The sequence below is a fragment of the Babylonia areolata genome, chromosome 3 (genome assembly GCF_041734735.1).
Source record: "Babylonia areolata isolate BAREFJ2019XMU chromosome 3, ASM4173473v1, whole genome shotgun sequence".
Classification (NCBI taxonomy): domain Eukaryota; kingdom Metazoa; phylum Mollusca; class Gastropoda; order Neogastropoda; family Buccinidae; genus Babylonia; species Babylonia areolata.
In genome coordinates, this window is record NC_134878.1 from 26,834,271 (window position 1) to 26,850,492 (window position 16,222).

Here is a 16,222-nt window from a genome sequence, read left to right on the forward strand (position 1 = left end):
AAGCAACCTTCACCTTCGACCCTTGCCCCAAAAGGATAGATTCAACGAAAAAAATACTATTTTTTTTATATGCGTTTAGCATCATGGTAATAAAATATTCAGCAATAAACTTTGCTGAAAGTTAGGAAATTACATTTTAAAAAGCAGATTCCCCCAATGAAGAATAAAAAAGAACTTTCATAGAACATGACGCAACCATCAGGAAAGGCAACCCACACTTTACACATTTCAATATGGCAGACTACAGAGAAGTCTTGCTTGAAGAAGTGAACAACACAGGTGAAGTGGACACTTTGGTACTGGCCAAAAAACTTGGCGTTGATCATCAAGTACTGGTCGGTGCCGTCAAAAGCCTCCAGTCTTTGGGAGATGTAAGTTCCATATGATTTTCATACATGCATGGCTGACATCTGACATCGAAACACATGGTAGATAACTGGGCATGGCACGTGTTTCAGGTCGCTAAAATTGGATTTTACCAAGCATAGGTCTAATTCAGTCGGAATATAAAAAAAAAAAAAAAAAAAAATAGCGATCGTTAGGTTTCTGTTTATCATAAGTGAGATTAACCAACAATGCTGTGCCATTGACTGCGATGCGGATGCATCTTGACACCGAACATATTCCGAGTTTAGGACAATAGGAGTTATTTCACTTTTTGTTTCCAGTTTGGTAACAGAACAGAATGTTTGCAGAGCTGCCAGCGTATAGTCACATTTTACAAATTCACACACAACCATAGTAACATACACACACACACACACTCACACACACACGCACACAGAGGGATGCATGCACACACATAAACGCATTGTCACAGTGTGGTTAAAGCATTGGACTTTCAACCTGAGAGTCTCAGGTTCAAATCTCGGTAATAGTGCCTGGTGGGTAAAGGGTGGAGATTTTTCCCATCTCCCAGGTCAACATATGTGCAGACCTCCTTGTGCCTGAACCCCCTTGGTGTGTATATGCAAGCAGAAGATCAAATGTGCACGCTAAAGATCCTGTAATCAATGTCAGCGTTTGGTGGGTTATGGAAACAAGAACATACCAGCATGCACCCCCCCCCCCCCCTCCACCCCTGAAAACGGACTATGGCTGGTTACATGGCGGGATAAAGACAATCATACACGTAAAAGCCTACTCATGTACATACAAGTGAATGTGGGAGTTGCAGCCCACGAACGAAGAAGAGAAGAAGAAATAGATTGATATAAATAGCTTGTTCTTTAGATATGTTTAGATTTTTTATTTAACTCTTGGCCTGCCAAGGGATTTGACAAATAACTAAATCCCATTTGCCAGCTAATTTTCACAAATAAAACAGGGTAGATGTAGAAAAAATTCTGGATTAATATCTCGTATGTTGTGATTAATTGAATATGTGATCCACAAGATTTTTTTTTTTTTCAAAAATGAACATTGCACACACATACACATGAACTAATACACACAGACAAACGTGCGTGCGCCCTCGCCCACCCCCCCCCCCCCCCCCCCCCCCCCCCCCCCCCCCACACACACACAAAGAAACCACCCCCAACGAGGAAATTCCTGGATCAAAATCTTCAGTCCAATGTCAATTTGAAATTAGGCACACCTCCACGCCCACCCCACTGTCCTCCCCCTGTCCTTCTTGACCTCATGTCTTTTTTCACTTTTCACACTGATACCTCCCCCATCCCTGTTACCTCTCATGGGCCTGTCTGTCACACACAGCATGATCTGTTCTCAAATCATTCAGTGCTGTCTGCTAGGAAAGTCAGGACTCTGTTCTGCTCTTTGGGTGAAGAGCAGGCTGATATTCTACACCCTCCTCCTCCAAACACTTTCACTTTCACTTTCACTTTCTCAAGGAGGCGTCACTGCGTTCGGACAAATCCATACACGCTACACCACATCTGTTGAGCAGATGCCTGACCAGCAGCATAACCCAACGCGCTTAGTCAGGCCTTGAGTGCATGCTTACATATTTGTGTACCTATGAAAGTGGATTTCATTTTACGTAATTTCGCCAGAGGACAACACTCTCGTTGCCATGGGTTCTTTTTCAGTGCGCCAAGTGCGTGCTGCACACGGGACCTCGGTTTATCGTCTCATCCGAAAGACTAGACGCTCAGTTTGATTTTCCAGTCAAACTTAGGAGAAAGGGCGAGAGCGGGATTCGAACCCACACCCTCACGGACTCTCTGTATTGGCAGCTGAGCGTCTTAACCATTCTGCCACCTTCTTCCAAACAACTATCACATTGCAGTTTATCTTCATCTTCTTTCAGCATTTATTCTAATTTCCATTGAGCAGTGGCTAAAAGTGTCATACTATTTACCTTTGCTCACACTCAGCTTTGACACGGTGTCGCCATTTTGCTTGCCAATGTAGATGAGTAAAAAATGGAGTTATTGAAATCCTCCAATCAGCCAGTAAAATCACTTGAAAAAGCACATTCCTGGGTGATGTAGAGTATTTCCAGAATCTGGGGAACCTTGGCAAGGCAAAGCTACCATTATAATTCCAAAACAACACAAAAGCTTTCACACAACAGAATTATTGATTTCTTTAGCCGCCATTTGGGTACAGCTTTTGTGGCAGTTGTAGTGGAGTAAATTATTTGGCAGTCCAAAGGTTAAGATAAAATTGCGCTGGCTCAACCAGTGCTGACATAACCATGGCCACTTTTGTGACTGTGTTGATTGGAAGAGCATACATCATGTCTTGAATTTTTGTGCAGATTCTGAGTGTGGAGCAAGTGCAGACCAAATTCCTTCAGCTGACAGAAGAAGGTTTGTCAGTGGTTGCCAATGGAAGCCATGAGGCTGTGGTGTTTCAGAAAGTTCCCAAGGAGGGCATTCCACAGGGCGACCTCATGGTCAGTTGACATGTGCACAAATGCACAGTGAACTAAGCTTATGCAAATGCACACACACACACACACACACACACACACACACACACACACACACACACAGTACTGACTTATTTTAAACACAGCACAGACATAGTATACTTGTGATGTATACAGACACACACACACACACACACACACACACACACACACACACACACACACACACACACACACACACACACATATACAGTACTGACTCTACTTTGAAAGACAGCACAGACATCATATACTTGTGATGTATACAGACACAACACACACACACACACACACACACACACAAAGAGACAGACACACACACACACAATGAGACACACACACACACACACACACACACACACAAAGAGACAGACACACACACACACAATGAGACACAGACACACACACACAATGAGACACACACACACACACACACACACACACACACACACACACACATGTAATCTCATGCACATTTGTATACTTATGCACACATATGGGGACACATTTTTTGTTAAAAAAATAAAATAAAATAAAGTTAATACAGTTATATTCAGAAAAAAACAACAACAAAAAAACAAAACAACAAAAACAAACAACAAAAGCAGGGCAGTTTCCTGGCTCTGTCAGAAACAAAATTCATTAGAATATAACTCTTTTCCTATTTCATTTTATTTTCGGGCTTTTTTTTTTTTAATCTTTAGTTAAGCAAAGAAAGCATTGAACATTGACTCATTGAACTGGTTTGCTCAAGATAACTGGTTTATCTCTGATAAAAGAAATCATGCAGATAATGAAGGCCATTATCTAGAAATGTTTACTGATTCTGTCTCAGCAGCTGATCCTTCTTCCCATTGGTTTATTGTCCATTCACTAGAAGGTGATCTGCACATGTATACGTTCATTCTTTTCAACACACACACACACTCTCTCTCTCTCTGTCTCTCTCTCTCTGTCTGTCTGTCTCTCTCTCTCTCTCTCTCTCTCTCTCTCTCTCTCATGGATGCACCACACACACACGGAAGTGGATGGACATGCCGCGAGAGGATGCGAGGATTAGCAGAGAGAAAAATAAAAAGTGAATGGCAGAGGTGTGGGATGGGGCACGGGAAGAGTCACATTACCAACAAAAGGGATTACACCAGCTAATTGTAGCAGTGCCATTTTAGTTCTGCAAACTACCTTGTTTCTAAAAGGCATTGTTTTGTTTTTTTTGTGTTTTTTTTATTGTTTCTAAAAGACATTGTTTTTGTTTTTTGAAAATGTTTCTAAAAGACATTGTTTTTTGAAAATGTTTCTAAAAGACATTGTTTTTGGGTTTTTTTAAATGTAGTAGACAAAAGATGGTAGAATAGTGATTCCATGTACTATCAATCCTTGCAGAAAGCGGTGCCCAATTTCAAAGTGGGCTTCAGCAAAGCCATGTCCGCTGGCTGGATCAGAATGGACAAGGCTGCTGAGGGGGGTCCACGTGTCTTCCGTAAGGTTGGTCAGACAGAGTGGGAAGATTACATTAACCCCTTGACCGCTGAACCTGGGTGAAATGGGATTTGCATGACATGAGTTTTCAGTGCAGTTGTGGATGTCACTGATTTTGCTCTCAAAAGAAATGTCCTCACAAAAGGAAGAGGTCCAATGCAAAAAAAGGCTGACTGACATCCTGACACGTAAGCTGTGTGTTATTTCAGTGAGGTGACAGCCCTTCATTTACAAACATGGGTAACTGACATCCTGACATGTAAGCTGTGTGTTATCTCAGTGAGGTGACTGCTGTTCATTTACAAACATGGGAAACTGACATCCTGACATGTAAGCTGTGTGTTATCTCATTGAGCTGACAGCTCTTCATTTACAAGCATGGGTAACTGACATCCTGACATGTAAGCTGTGTGTTATCTCAGTGAGGTGACTGCTGTTCATTTACAAACATGGGAAACTGACATCCTGACATGTAAGCTGTGTGTTATCTCATTGAGCTGACAGCTCTTCATTTACAAGCATGGGTAACTGACATCCTGACATGCAAGCTGTGTGTTATCTCAGTGAGGTGACTGCTCTTCATTTACAAACATGGGAAACTGACATCCTGACATGTAAGCTGTGTTCTCAGTGAGCTGACAGCTCTTCATTTACAAACATGGTCTGTCGGCAGCAGTCAGGGGGGTTAATGATATGTCTGTTGCTTGTTTCTGTCACTATTATAGTAATGAAAAAAAAACCATACAGGTACAAAACTGTGAATGAGTGTTGTTGTTTTTCTTTTGGAATTAAAGAAAAAATCAGTTCCTTGTGATTTTCATGTTAGAGGAAAAGTTATACTTTTTTTTCCTTTTGATTAAACTATTTAAAGATCAAACAAGATGTTGAACTGACAGTGTATGGGGTGCATTGATGTTTTTTTTTGTGTTGTTGTTGGTGGTGGTGGTGTTGTGGTTGTTTGTTTGTGTTGTTGTTGTTTGCTTGTGTTGTTGTTGTTTGTTTGTTTGTTGGTTGTTTTTTTTTCTTGTTTGTGTATCTTGGTTTGTTCATTTATTTGGGATTTTTTTTCTTCTTCTTTTTCTGTATTGTCAGATGGCGACAAATGATGTGGAAAGCTTTAAGTATATGGTTCCTCGACATACTTTGTTTCAGGTGGACTCCATTGAAGACACAGTGCAGAAGTGTTTGCTGAAGATTCAGAACCTCTCCTTGGATGGAATCACTGATTCCGCTAAAGCAGAGTACAAGAAGCGAAAACTCATTGCTGAAGTGTAAGCATTCAGTATTTAGAGATGTGGTCTTATGTGTTTTGGGTTTTTTTTTTTTTTGTTTTTTTTACTCCTTTCTTGTTGTTTTTCTGTGGTGTTTGTTGTCAGTAGCTGTGGTGGTGTTTGTTGTCAACAGCAGTGGTGGTGTTTGATGTGGTGTTTGTTGTCAATAGCAGTGGTGGTGTTGTCAACAGCAGTGGTGGTGTTTGATGTGGTGTTTGTTGTCAATAGCAGTGGTGGTGTTGTCAACAGCAGTGGTGGTGTTTGATATGGTGTTTGTTGATGTACAGGAAGGAGACAGGATACAGACTAAAGAAGGGAGCTAACTTCACCCTCACTGTGGAAAAGCGAGAGGTGGACCTCACGCCTGCCATGATTCAGAGGTTGGTAGTTGTTTGTGTTTTTCATTCCGTCAGACCTGCTGTCATTGAGTTAAAGGGAGGAATGATAATGGCAGGATTTGTACAGAGTTGTAGAAGTGTGTGAGGATTGGTATGGTTCCCAGAGCTCTTTTCCCCATTTAGAAAATGTATGGCCTGGTGAGTCAATAGACTGTTGTATAGTTAGGAAAATGGACTTGCTATTCAAAAACTGATCTAAGCAAATTAAAATAACTGTCGGCTCAGTTGACGACTGCGTACTGCATGCAGTGTTTGCACAGCCTGTAAAAGTCTTGGGAAAGTATGTTTTGCCCTTCAGTGTCTGGAAAAGTCTTGGAAATTTAATAAAAATCCTTGATCAGTTCCTTCAGAACTTAATGCAATAGAAAGAAAAAGAGAAAAAGAAAATTAGCATTTACACCAGGATATTGGCTGATCTCTGTCAGTGGTGTACTTGACAAATTTTTGATTGAGTTTGGCTGGGTGTTAGGTATGGAAAATGTTCTGTCTGGTCTGGAAGAGGTCTGAAAACAGTATGGGACTTTGTTTTGGTTATGTTTGTTGGAACTCTGTCTGGATGCCATCTCAATAATTATTAAAGAACAATGATAGAAGAAGCGGTATTGACTAACAGGAACAGACAAATGGAATCAGACCCGCTACACTGCTGAGACTCTGATAGTGGAGTGATGGATTAATGGTTAAGTATATACCGAGGAAGCGAGAGAAACTGAGGGCATGGGATCGAAACCCACATTCACCAGTATTTTCTCACCCTCCACTAGACCTTGAGTGGTGGCCTGGACGCTAGTGATTTGGATGGGACGATAAACTGAGGTCCCATGTGTATCAACTAGCATACAGGCAGCACTATTGAAAGAACCCATGGTAAGAAAAGTGTTGTCCCTGCCAAAATTCTGTAGAAAAATCTATTTTGAAAAGAACACACATGCAGGCAGGAAAAAAAAGGGTAGTGCTGTTCTGTAGTGACATGGTCTTCCAGGGGAGAATAGCCTTAATTTTACTCAGAGAGATCTGTTGTGATGAAAGAGTAATCCAATCCAATCCAGTCCAATCCAGTCCAATGCAATACAATATTTTTGATATGATACAATACAATACAATACAGCACAGCACAACACACCACAATACAACACAATGTTTCAGTGGGTCGTGGAAGACGAAGCAGTTCAAGCCATACAACTTTGATGCCCTGGGAGTTCCCCCGGAGAGAGGCCACCTTCATCCACTGCTCAAAGTGCGCACACAGTACCGCCAGATCTTCCTGGAGATGGGGTCAGTGTGTGTTTGTGTGTTTCTCTTTATGCTTGTGTGTGTGTGTGTGTGTGTGTGTGTGTGTGTGTGTGTTTATGTATGGAAATGTGATAAAACATGGGTTTTAGTCTTCTTCATCATGTATATATTCTTTTTTGTTGTATTTTTCTTATTACTGTTGTTTGGTTTGGGATGGTTTTGTGTGTAGTGTGTGTGTGTATGTGTATGTGTGTGCATTTTTGTTGTATTTTGTGGACGGGGTGTGAGGGAGGTTCTGTACATGGGTGATACAAGTGTGTGTGCCAGCCTTTCCTTTTCTGTTTTTTTTGTTTTTGTTTTTGACCACACATTTAGTATTATATGCTTTAGACCTCAGGTAACAGGTATTTATCTGAGCATTGTATGTGTGTGCGTGGATGTGTGTGTGGGGACTTGTGTTTGTGTGGTTGTGACATTTTCAGGTTCACAGAGATGCCCACCAACAACTTCATTGAGAGCAGTTTCTGGAACTTTGACACTCTCTTTGTGCCTCAGAAACACCCAGCCCGTGATTCCCAGGACACCTTCTTCATCTCTGGTATGAACCACATCACTTTCTCCTGCCTTCCACCCACATCTCCTCCCAGATTTGGCTCATGTGTCAAAACATAGTCTGTGTGAAAACCAGGATTCACAGATTACCAAAAAATCAAGACAGGTCATGTTTTCACCGTTAGCCGCGCGAAATTTGGCCAAGCAGAGCAAACCGATAGGCCTAGTTTGCATCAGTTTGACATGGTAAGTATATGTATCACTAAACATGGAGCATAATACAAACTCCTCCTTTTTCTGTAGTGTTATACAGGTGATTGTTGCGATTTATCAAAGCTGGAAAGTTGGTGATAAAGACGGAAAGTTTGAAACTTTGATAGATCCTTTGATGATCACATGATCATGATGTTGGTGAGCAGTTAGGGCCTGGAAGAAGTGGAATCATTTACATATCTCGGAAGGACCATCAACCAGCAGCGTTGGCAGGCAACGTCATTAATGGCTAAGAAACCATAAGAAATCAGGCCTGATACGGCCTCTTTGTGTTTAGTAGGACTGTAAAACAGGTAATCAGGCCTGATATAGCCTCTTTGTGTTTGGACTGTAAGAAGGTAATCAGGCCTGATATGGCCTCTTTGTGTTCGGACTGTAAGACAGGTAATCAGGCCTGATATGGCCTCTGTGTGTTTACCTGGACTGTAAGACAGGTAATCAGGCCTGATATGGTCTCTTTGAGTTTACCTGGACTGTTAGACAGGTAATCAGGCCTGGTATGGCCTCTTTGTGTTCGGACTGTTAGACAGGTAATCAGGCCTGGTATGGCCTCTTTGTGTTTAGCAGGATTGTAAGACGGGTAATCAGGCCTGATATGGCCTCTTTGTGTTTAGCAGGACTGTAAGACAGGTAATCAGGCCTGATATGGCCTCTTTGTGTTTAGCAGGACTGTAAGACAGGTAATCAGGCCTGATATGGCCTCTTTGTGTTTAGCAGGACTGTAAGACAGGTACTCAGGCCTGATATGGCCTCTTTGTCTTTAGTAGGATTGTAAGACAGGTAATCAGGCCTGATATGGCATCTTTGTGTTTACCTGGACTTTAAGCAGTGTTACCTGATTTGGTTTTCAGACCCCAGCACGGCCAGTGCCTTCCCCATGGACTACCTGCAGAAAGTGGCCAAGGTCCACAGCACTGGGGACTTTGGCTCCACCGGGTCAGTTACCTCCCATGTGTTCACCTTCTGTGGGGTTAGCAAGCATGGTCCACAGGGTCAGTTACCTCCCATGTGTTCACCTTCTCTAGGGTTAGCAAGCATGGTCCACAGGGTCAGTTACCTCCCATGTGTTCACCTTCTCTAGGGTTAGCAAGCATGACTCCTGTTCTGGAATGGCTGAATTTCTTACATAAAAAAAGAAGAAGTAAAATTGATGATTGTTCCGGGAAGTGTATGTAATTTGTCGTTAAACTCCTGGAACAGATGTTCTTTTGCTGAAGTTCACTTTATTTCTTTTTAATAATGAATTATTGCTTTGCTTTCGTATTGTTTTTTCATGTTTTGTTTGACATTGCTGGACTGAAGTTGTGAATCAGTGTTTTATACATATGACTGTTGTATCCTTCACACCCCAAAGGTTGCAAAAAGATTTTCTTTGAATCTTGAATATTCTTTACTGTTTGTAGGAAACATTCTTTTTCTGATTTTTTTTTTCTTTTTCTTTCCAGGTATGGCTATGAGTGGCAGATGGAAGAAACAGAAAAAAATGTCCTCCGTACACACACCACTCCTGTCAGTGCACGCATGCTGTACAAACTGGCCCAACAGGTGGGACTGATGAGAGAAAAGGAGACAAAGTCTTTATTAACATGGGTATTAGATAAGTAAGGTATATGCCTTTATGAACATGGGTATTAGATAAGCAAGGTATATGCCTTTATAAAGGTGGTATATGCCTTTATGAATGTGGGTATTAGATAAGCAAGGAATATGCCTTTATTAACATGGGTGTTAGATAAGCAAGGTATATGCCTTTATTCCAGAATCGGCCTCTTCTCCCATATGAGGACACACACCGACAGGTAAGCCTGCCTGCCTACTCATCCGGGACACTCCATCATGCCTTTATTGAAATGGGTATTAGATAAGCTATGCCCTTATGAACATGGGTAGTAGAAAGCAAGGAATATGCCTTTATGAACGTGGGTATTAGATAAGCAAGATATATATCTTTATGAACTTGGGTATTAGATAAACAAGGTATGTGTCTTTATGAACTTGGGTATTAGATAAGCAAGGTATATGCCTTTATGAACGTGGGTTTTAGGTAAGCAAGGTATATGTCTTTATTAATTTGGGTATTAGATAAGCAAGGAATATGCCTTTATTAACATGGGCATTAGATAAGCAAGGAATATGCCTTATTGAAATGGGTATTAGATACGCAAGGAATATGCCTTTATGAACGTGGGTATTAGATAAGCAAGGGATATGCCTTTATTGAAATGGGTATTAGATAAGCAAGGAATATGCCTTTATGAACGTGGGTATTAGGTAAGCAAGGTATATGCCTTTATGAACGTGGGAAGCAAGGAATATGCCTTTATTAACATGGGTATTAGATAAGCAAGGAATATGCCTTTATTGAAATGGGTATTAGATACGCAAGGAATATGCCTTTATGAACATGGGTATTAGATAAGCAAGGGATATGCCTTTATGAACGTGGGTATTAGGTAAGCATGGTATATGCCTTTATGAACGTGGGAAGCAAGGAATATGCCTTTATTAACATGGGTATTAGATAAGCAAGGAATATGCCTTTATTAACATGGGTATTAGATAAGCAAGGAATATGCCTTTATTGACATGGGTATTAGATAAGCAAGGAATATGTCTTTATTCACATGGGTGTTAGATAAGCAAGGGATTTGCCTTTATTGAAATGGGTATTAGATAAGCAAGGAATATGCCTTTATGAACGTGGGTATTAGGTAAGCAAGGTGTATCCTTTTATGAACGTGGGAAGCAAGGAATATACCTTTATTAACATGGGTATTAGATAAGCAAGGAATATGTCTTTATTCACATGGGTGTTAGATAAGCAAGGTATATGCTTTTATTGAAATGGGTATTAAATAAGCAAGGTATATCCCTTTATGAACATGGGTATTAGATAAGCAAGGAAAATGCCTTTATTAACGTGGGTATTAGATAAGCAAGGAATATGCTTTTATTGACATGGGTATTAGATAAGCAAGGAATATACCTTTTATATCCAGCCCTTATCCTGCAGAAGGTTTGAAGCAAATTGTTACAAAAAGGAAACAAAAAAAAAAAAAGGAGAAGAAACCAAATGAAAACATGTGAATCACTACAATGTCAGTTATTCCACTCTCCACCACCGTCCTGCCCAGAACACAGAAAACACTCACAGGAGCACAGGTCCTACCTGACACATGCCTGTGAAGATTGCATTGTGTTATTTTGTATCTCAACAAATTTCTACCAGGAAGAGCTTTGCCACAGTGCAGCACCACACCAACCTTTGTTGTTTTTTCTGCCTGCGGGTGTATTGGTTTTTCCTATCAACGTGGGTTTTGCTACACAATTTTGCCAAGGTCAGCCCTTTTGTAGCCATGAGTTCTTTTATGTGTGCAAATTGCATGTTGCACACAGGACCTTGGTTTATTGTCTTGTCTAAATGACTAGTGTCCAGACCTCCCACTCAAGGACTAGTGGAGGGGAGAAAATTCTGGAAAGCGTAGGATTCGATCCTAAATGCTCAGACTCTCGTTTCTTTTGTGGACACATTAGTGCTATGTTAGAGTTGAGTTAACAACCTATTGGCTTATGCCAGTATATATGAAGTACTGTGCATGTTGCCTTTTGTTGCAGGAGACTTTAAAACCGGTGAAGCACTGTGCATGTTGCCTTTTGTTGCAGGAGACTTTAAAACCGGTGAAGTACTATGCACGTTGCTTTTTGTTGCAGGAGACTTTAAAACCGGTGAAGTACTGTGCATGTTGCCATGTGTTGCAGGAGACTTTAAAACCGGTGAAGTACTGTGCATGTTGCCTTGTGTTGCAGGAGACTTTAAAACCGGTGAAGTACTGTGCATGTTGCCATGTGTTGCAGGAGACTTTAAAACCGGTGAAGTACTGTGCATGTTGCCTTGTGTTGCAGGAGACTTTCCAGCTGGTGAAGTACTGTGCATGTTGCCTTTTGTTGCAGGAGACTTTCCAGCTGGTGAAGTTCTGTGCGTGTTGCCTTTTGTTGCAGGAGACTTTCCAGCTGGTGAAGTACTGTGCATGTTGCCTTGTGTTGCAGGAGACTTTAAAACCGGTGAAGTACTGTGCATGTTGCCTTGTGTTGCAGGAGACTTTAAAACCGGTGAAGTACTGTGCATGTTACCTTGTGTTGCAGGAGACTTTAAAACCGGTGAAGTACTGTGCATGTTGCCTTGTGTTGCAGGAGACTTTCAAGCTGGTGAAGTACTGTGCACGTTGCCATGTGTTGCAGGAGACTTTCAAGCTGGTGAAGTACTGTGCATGTTGCCATTTGTTGCAGGAGACTTTCCAGCTGGTGAAGCACTGTGCATGTTGCCTTTTGTTGCAGGAGACTTTCAAGCCAGTGAAGTACTTCTCCATTGACCGGGTGTTCCGCAATGAGAACCTGGACGCCACCCACCTGGCGGAGTTCCACCAGATTGAGGGGATGGTGGCTGACCGGGGCCTCACGCTGGGTGACCTCATGGGGGTCATCCATGAGTTCTTCATGAAACTGGGTCAGTGGGACCATGGACCGTGGTCTTAGTTTTTCTCTTTTTGTGTGTGTGTGTGTTAAGATTATTTTGATATGTTTTGAACATGTGAATGCATTTTGAGAATGAGTGAGTGGAGTAATTGGGTCACATTATTGCTAGAGCATGCAATAGATTTATGTTGTGTTCAACACATGAGTGTTGAGTTCACTCAGTTTATTTATTAGTTTTCATATTTAATGTGTTCTTTTCATATATTTGTAATCCTCTATACCCCAAAAGGAGCGAAAGGAAATTAAATTTTTAAGCGTGTGTATGTGTGTGTGTGTGTGTTCTTCATCATGGATGCCCATCTGCATGAAGATTTTTTCTTTTTCAGTTTATTCTTCACCTCCAACCTTCATATATCTGTGCACTCTTTGTAATTGATGTAGATTATCAAGGACAGAATTGAAGAAATGACCATGCCTGATATCTTAATCCTTGAATAAAAAGGTTTATAATTTTGAGTTCTCTCTCACACAATGTATACTTCATCTTGAAAATATTTTTTTTTCAAAGATATATGAATCTTGCATAAGGGTCAGGATGACTCGATAGAATATGCAGCAGTTATTTCAAAAAAAATGTTTGGCTTTGTGTTTGGAATGGAAAATGTTCGCTGTGGTCTGGAAAAAATATGGAATTTTGTCTGGTCCTAATTATCCGTGGGAACCCTGTGGTTTGTTGCTGACAGGGATCAAGAAGCTGCGCTTCAAGCCAGCCTACAACCCCTACACTGAGCCCAGCATGGAGATCTTCAGTTACCATGAAGGTAAGGCTGTCCTTGTCTTTACCAGGTTAACTCTGCAACTCCTGCTGCTGATTACACCCCACAGTGAAGGGCTGTCACCCGACATGATTATACCAAGTTTTTGTCAGTCACCATTCTTAAGCAGTTCATCGTAATTCATTTCAATTCATTTGTAAGCAATCGCATTCTCTTTCCTTATATTGGATGTGTCAGTCACAATTCTTTATCTGAAATTCTTCCTCTAATGACTGCATTACTTTGGCTTTGAAGAATCAGTGACACCACGAATACACATGAAAGTAGAAGGTTGCACTTTATTGATGCCATGCTGACCCCTTTAGACCAGGGCTGAGTAGTCAAGGGGTTAATAGCTTTCCTCATAATGGTGATGGTAAGGAGCCCTGGAATGGTATGACAGTGTATTGTACATCCCTCATGCCTTGCTCTGCTATTGTCATGTTTGTCCAAATGTCACTTTCATCACTGAAAATTTTCTTACACACAAATACACTGAAACTCATCACTGGACACAGGTTGACCTATTTTTTTGTTTAAAAACGTTAACATTCAGAAGTGAAAAATTATAATTTTTGTTAACAAATTAGACGAGAGCTTTCAAATGTGAAAATTGATACCTTTAACAAAATGACGACGGTCATCAAAACACGTGAAGGGGCGATAAACAATTTTGTATTGGGTGAGTGATGAACCTGTGGATGCAGGATTATTTCCAAATGGATGAATAAAGATGTATTGTTTTCTCCTTGCAAAGTGGGACAGTGTGTGTGTGATGATGGTGGTGGTGTGTGCAGGGCTGCAGAAGTGGGTGGAGGTGGGGAACAGCGGTGTGTTCCGGCCAGAGATGTTGCTGCCCATGGGGATGCCAGAGGACGTGTCGGTCATCGCCTGGGGGCTGTCGCTGGAGCGGTCAGTCCCTCCCTCTTTTTTTTTTTTTTTTTTTTTTTTTGTCAGGAAAGACGTGTATACAACATAGTCTGAACAAACATAAAATGTAATTTGATGTTTAACAGGTACCATATCAATAAATGAATGAATAAGTCAATTTATTAATCAGTCAACCGATTAATGTTGATAATGATGATAATAGTAATTATGCTACTACTACTGAGTAACTGGTAATAGAACAGACAATAGCAATAAAAACAATGACAGATATAATAATAAAATGAGACAGTTGATCATGGCTTCTGTCATAGTATTGCATTTTCTTTTTTGTCAGTCTGCATGTTGTTTTTATAGTGACAGTATGTAATTTTTTTTTTTTTATATCAGCACAGTACTGGTCATTATGCTCTTGACCTGGATGGAAATTGTTTTTTGGTGGGCAAGCTTAATAATTCGGAGGCACTATGGCAGAATCAGGCATCAGACGTCTGATCCATTTTCTGCAGTGATCAGGGTTTGAGGCTCCAGTTCAGCATGGTGTTGCGTCCTTGGAACTTTAACAAATGTCTTTTCTTTTTTTCTTCTTCTTTTTTTTTTTTTACCAGCCCTACGATGATCAAGTACGGCATCAACAACATCCGTGACCTGATTGGGCCCAAGGTGAACCTGCAGATGGTGTACGACAACCCTCTATGTCGCTTGGACAAGTAGACCTTCAGCTGTACGCTAGTATCTGTAGTTCTGAACACATTTCCTTCTGTCTGCAGTCAGCAACTGCAGAAACCTCACAAGACAGTACCACACTGAGTGATACCGGATAGAAAACTATCTTTTATTTCTGTTTTCTTTTTCAGTTTAAAGGAGTTGTCAAAGCTTGTGGGCTGATCCGTACACTATACCGTATCTAGGGTAAACATTTTTTTTTCTTAAGTATAAAAAACAAACCAGTAGATGCCTGACATTTGCATAAGCTCAAGGCACAAGTCAGGCCTGGAGAACCGACAAAAAATGAGATGAAACAAACCAGATCAAAATGACTCATGAAACAAAGTTCTAAGATAGTAGATACAGAAGTAGACTACGATAGTAGATACAGAAGTAGGGATATGAATAAAGTGATGTGAAAAAACATAAAACATGCATCCCATATATAGTTTTTGCTCACACACATCCACACACTCACACTCTTTTCAACATTTTACTCACTCAGAGTACTGCATTTTATCAGCTCATTCCATGAGAAATCCTGACATAACTTATTCTCCACACATTGACTGTTGACTAACTGACATCATCCTGATGGTTCCTGCAGTGTGTGGTGGAAAGGGTGCACCCCATACCTTGATCATGGAATTCTTTGGATGGGTATAGTATTGCTCTGTATGTATGTTTACACTGGTAACTCCCGTCACAGCACATACCGTCTCCAATGAAGTCTTGGGGTGGGTTAGTGTTGGTGTGTATGTACGCTTACAGTGGTGGTCCATCAAGCATCTGTCTTCTTCAGGGAAATTTTGGGTGGGTTTAAAGTTGGTCGGTGCGACTGCTTTCAATGGTAAATCGGTCTTGATCTTTATTCAGTTGATAGGATTGAATGGGAAGGATATGAAAGGATGGTTCTTTAACTTGTGCAGATCAGATCAGTCATGTTTCTGTGTCAGAAAACATCCATGCCCAGTCTGGCAAAAATCAAAAAGGATGGTTTGACTGCCTTTTATTTATGTTTAGGTTCTGATGTGGACGGACCAGTATGTGTTTGTGTGTGTGTGTGTGTGTGTGTGCGCATGTGTAAGTTCACAGCTTCAATTGTGATGAAAATAAATGATTATGCAACAGTGATTGTGATTTTTCATGACTCTGCTTAATTCCGTACTGGGTGTGTGTGTGTACTGCCTTTGTTGGCATGATAGTGCATCATTACCCCAGTGTGTTTTTGAGTTTTCCACCCTCCTTGAG

At 41.0% G+C, this 16,222-nt stretch overlaps 1 protein-coding gene across 1 annotated transcript; it reads left to right on the forward strand.

Moving 5' to 3' along the window:
- Window positions 1-207: 207 nt before the first annotated feature.
- On the forward strand, window positions 208-16,105 carry LOC143279896 (phenylalanine--tRNA ligase alpha subunit-like). Its single transcript, XM_076584203.1, has 13 exons — window positions 208-371; window positions 2,729-2,866; window positions 4,265-4,366; window positions 5,513-5,631; window positions 5,919-6,011; window positions 7,176-7,304; window positions 7,745-7,860; window positions 8,939-9,023; window positions 9,533-9,632; window positions 12,423-12,591; window positions 13,304-13,381; window positions 14,173-14,287; window positions 14,872-16,105. The coding sequence occupies exons 1-13, from the start codon at window positions 234-236 to the stop codon at window positions 14,975-14,977; spliced, it is 1,488 nt and encodes a 495-aa protein (XP_076440318.1). The 5' UTR covers window positions 208-233; the 3' UTR covers window positions 14,978-16,105.
- Window positions 16,106-16,222: the final 117 nt, after the last annotated feature.

Excerpts from the sequence above, each read along its gene's own strand:
- LOC143279896 (XM_076584203.1), top strand. The coding sequence starts at position 234 with ATGGCAGACTACAGAGAAGTCTTGCTTGAAGAAGTGAACAACACAGGT. Across the intron at positions 13,382-14,172 it reads GATCTTCAGTTACCATGAAG|GGCTGCAGAAGTGGGTGGAG; the intron begins GTAAGGCTGTCC and ends TGGTGTGTGCAG. Across the intron at positions 14,288-14,871 it reads TGGGGGCTGTCGCTGGAGCG|CCCTACGATGATCAAGTACG; the intron begins GTCAGTCCCTCC and ends TTTTTTTACCAG.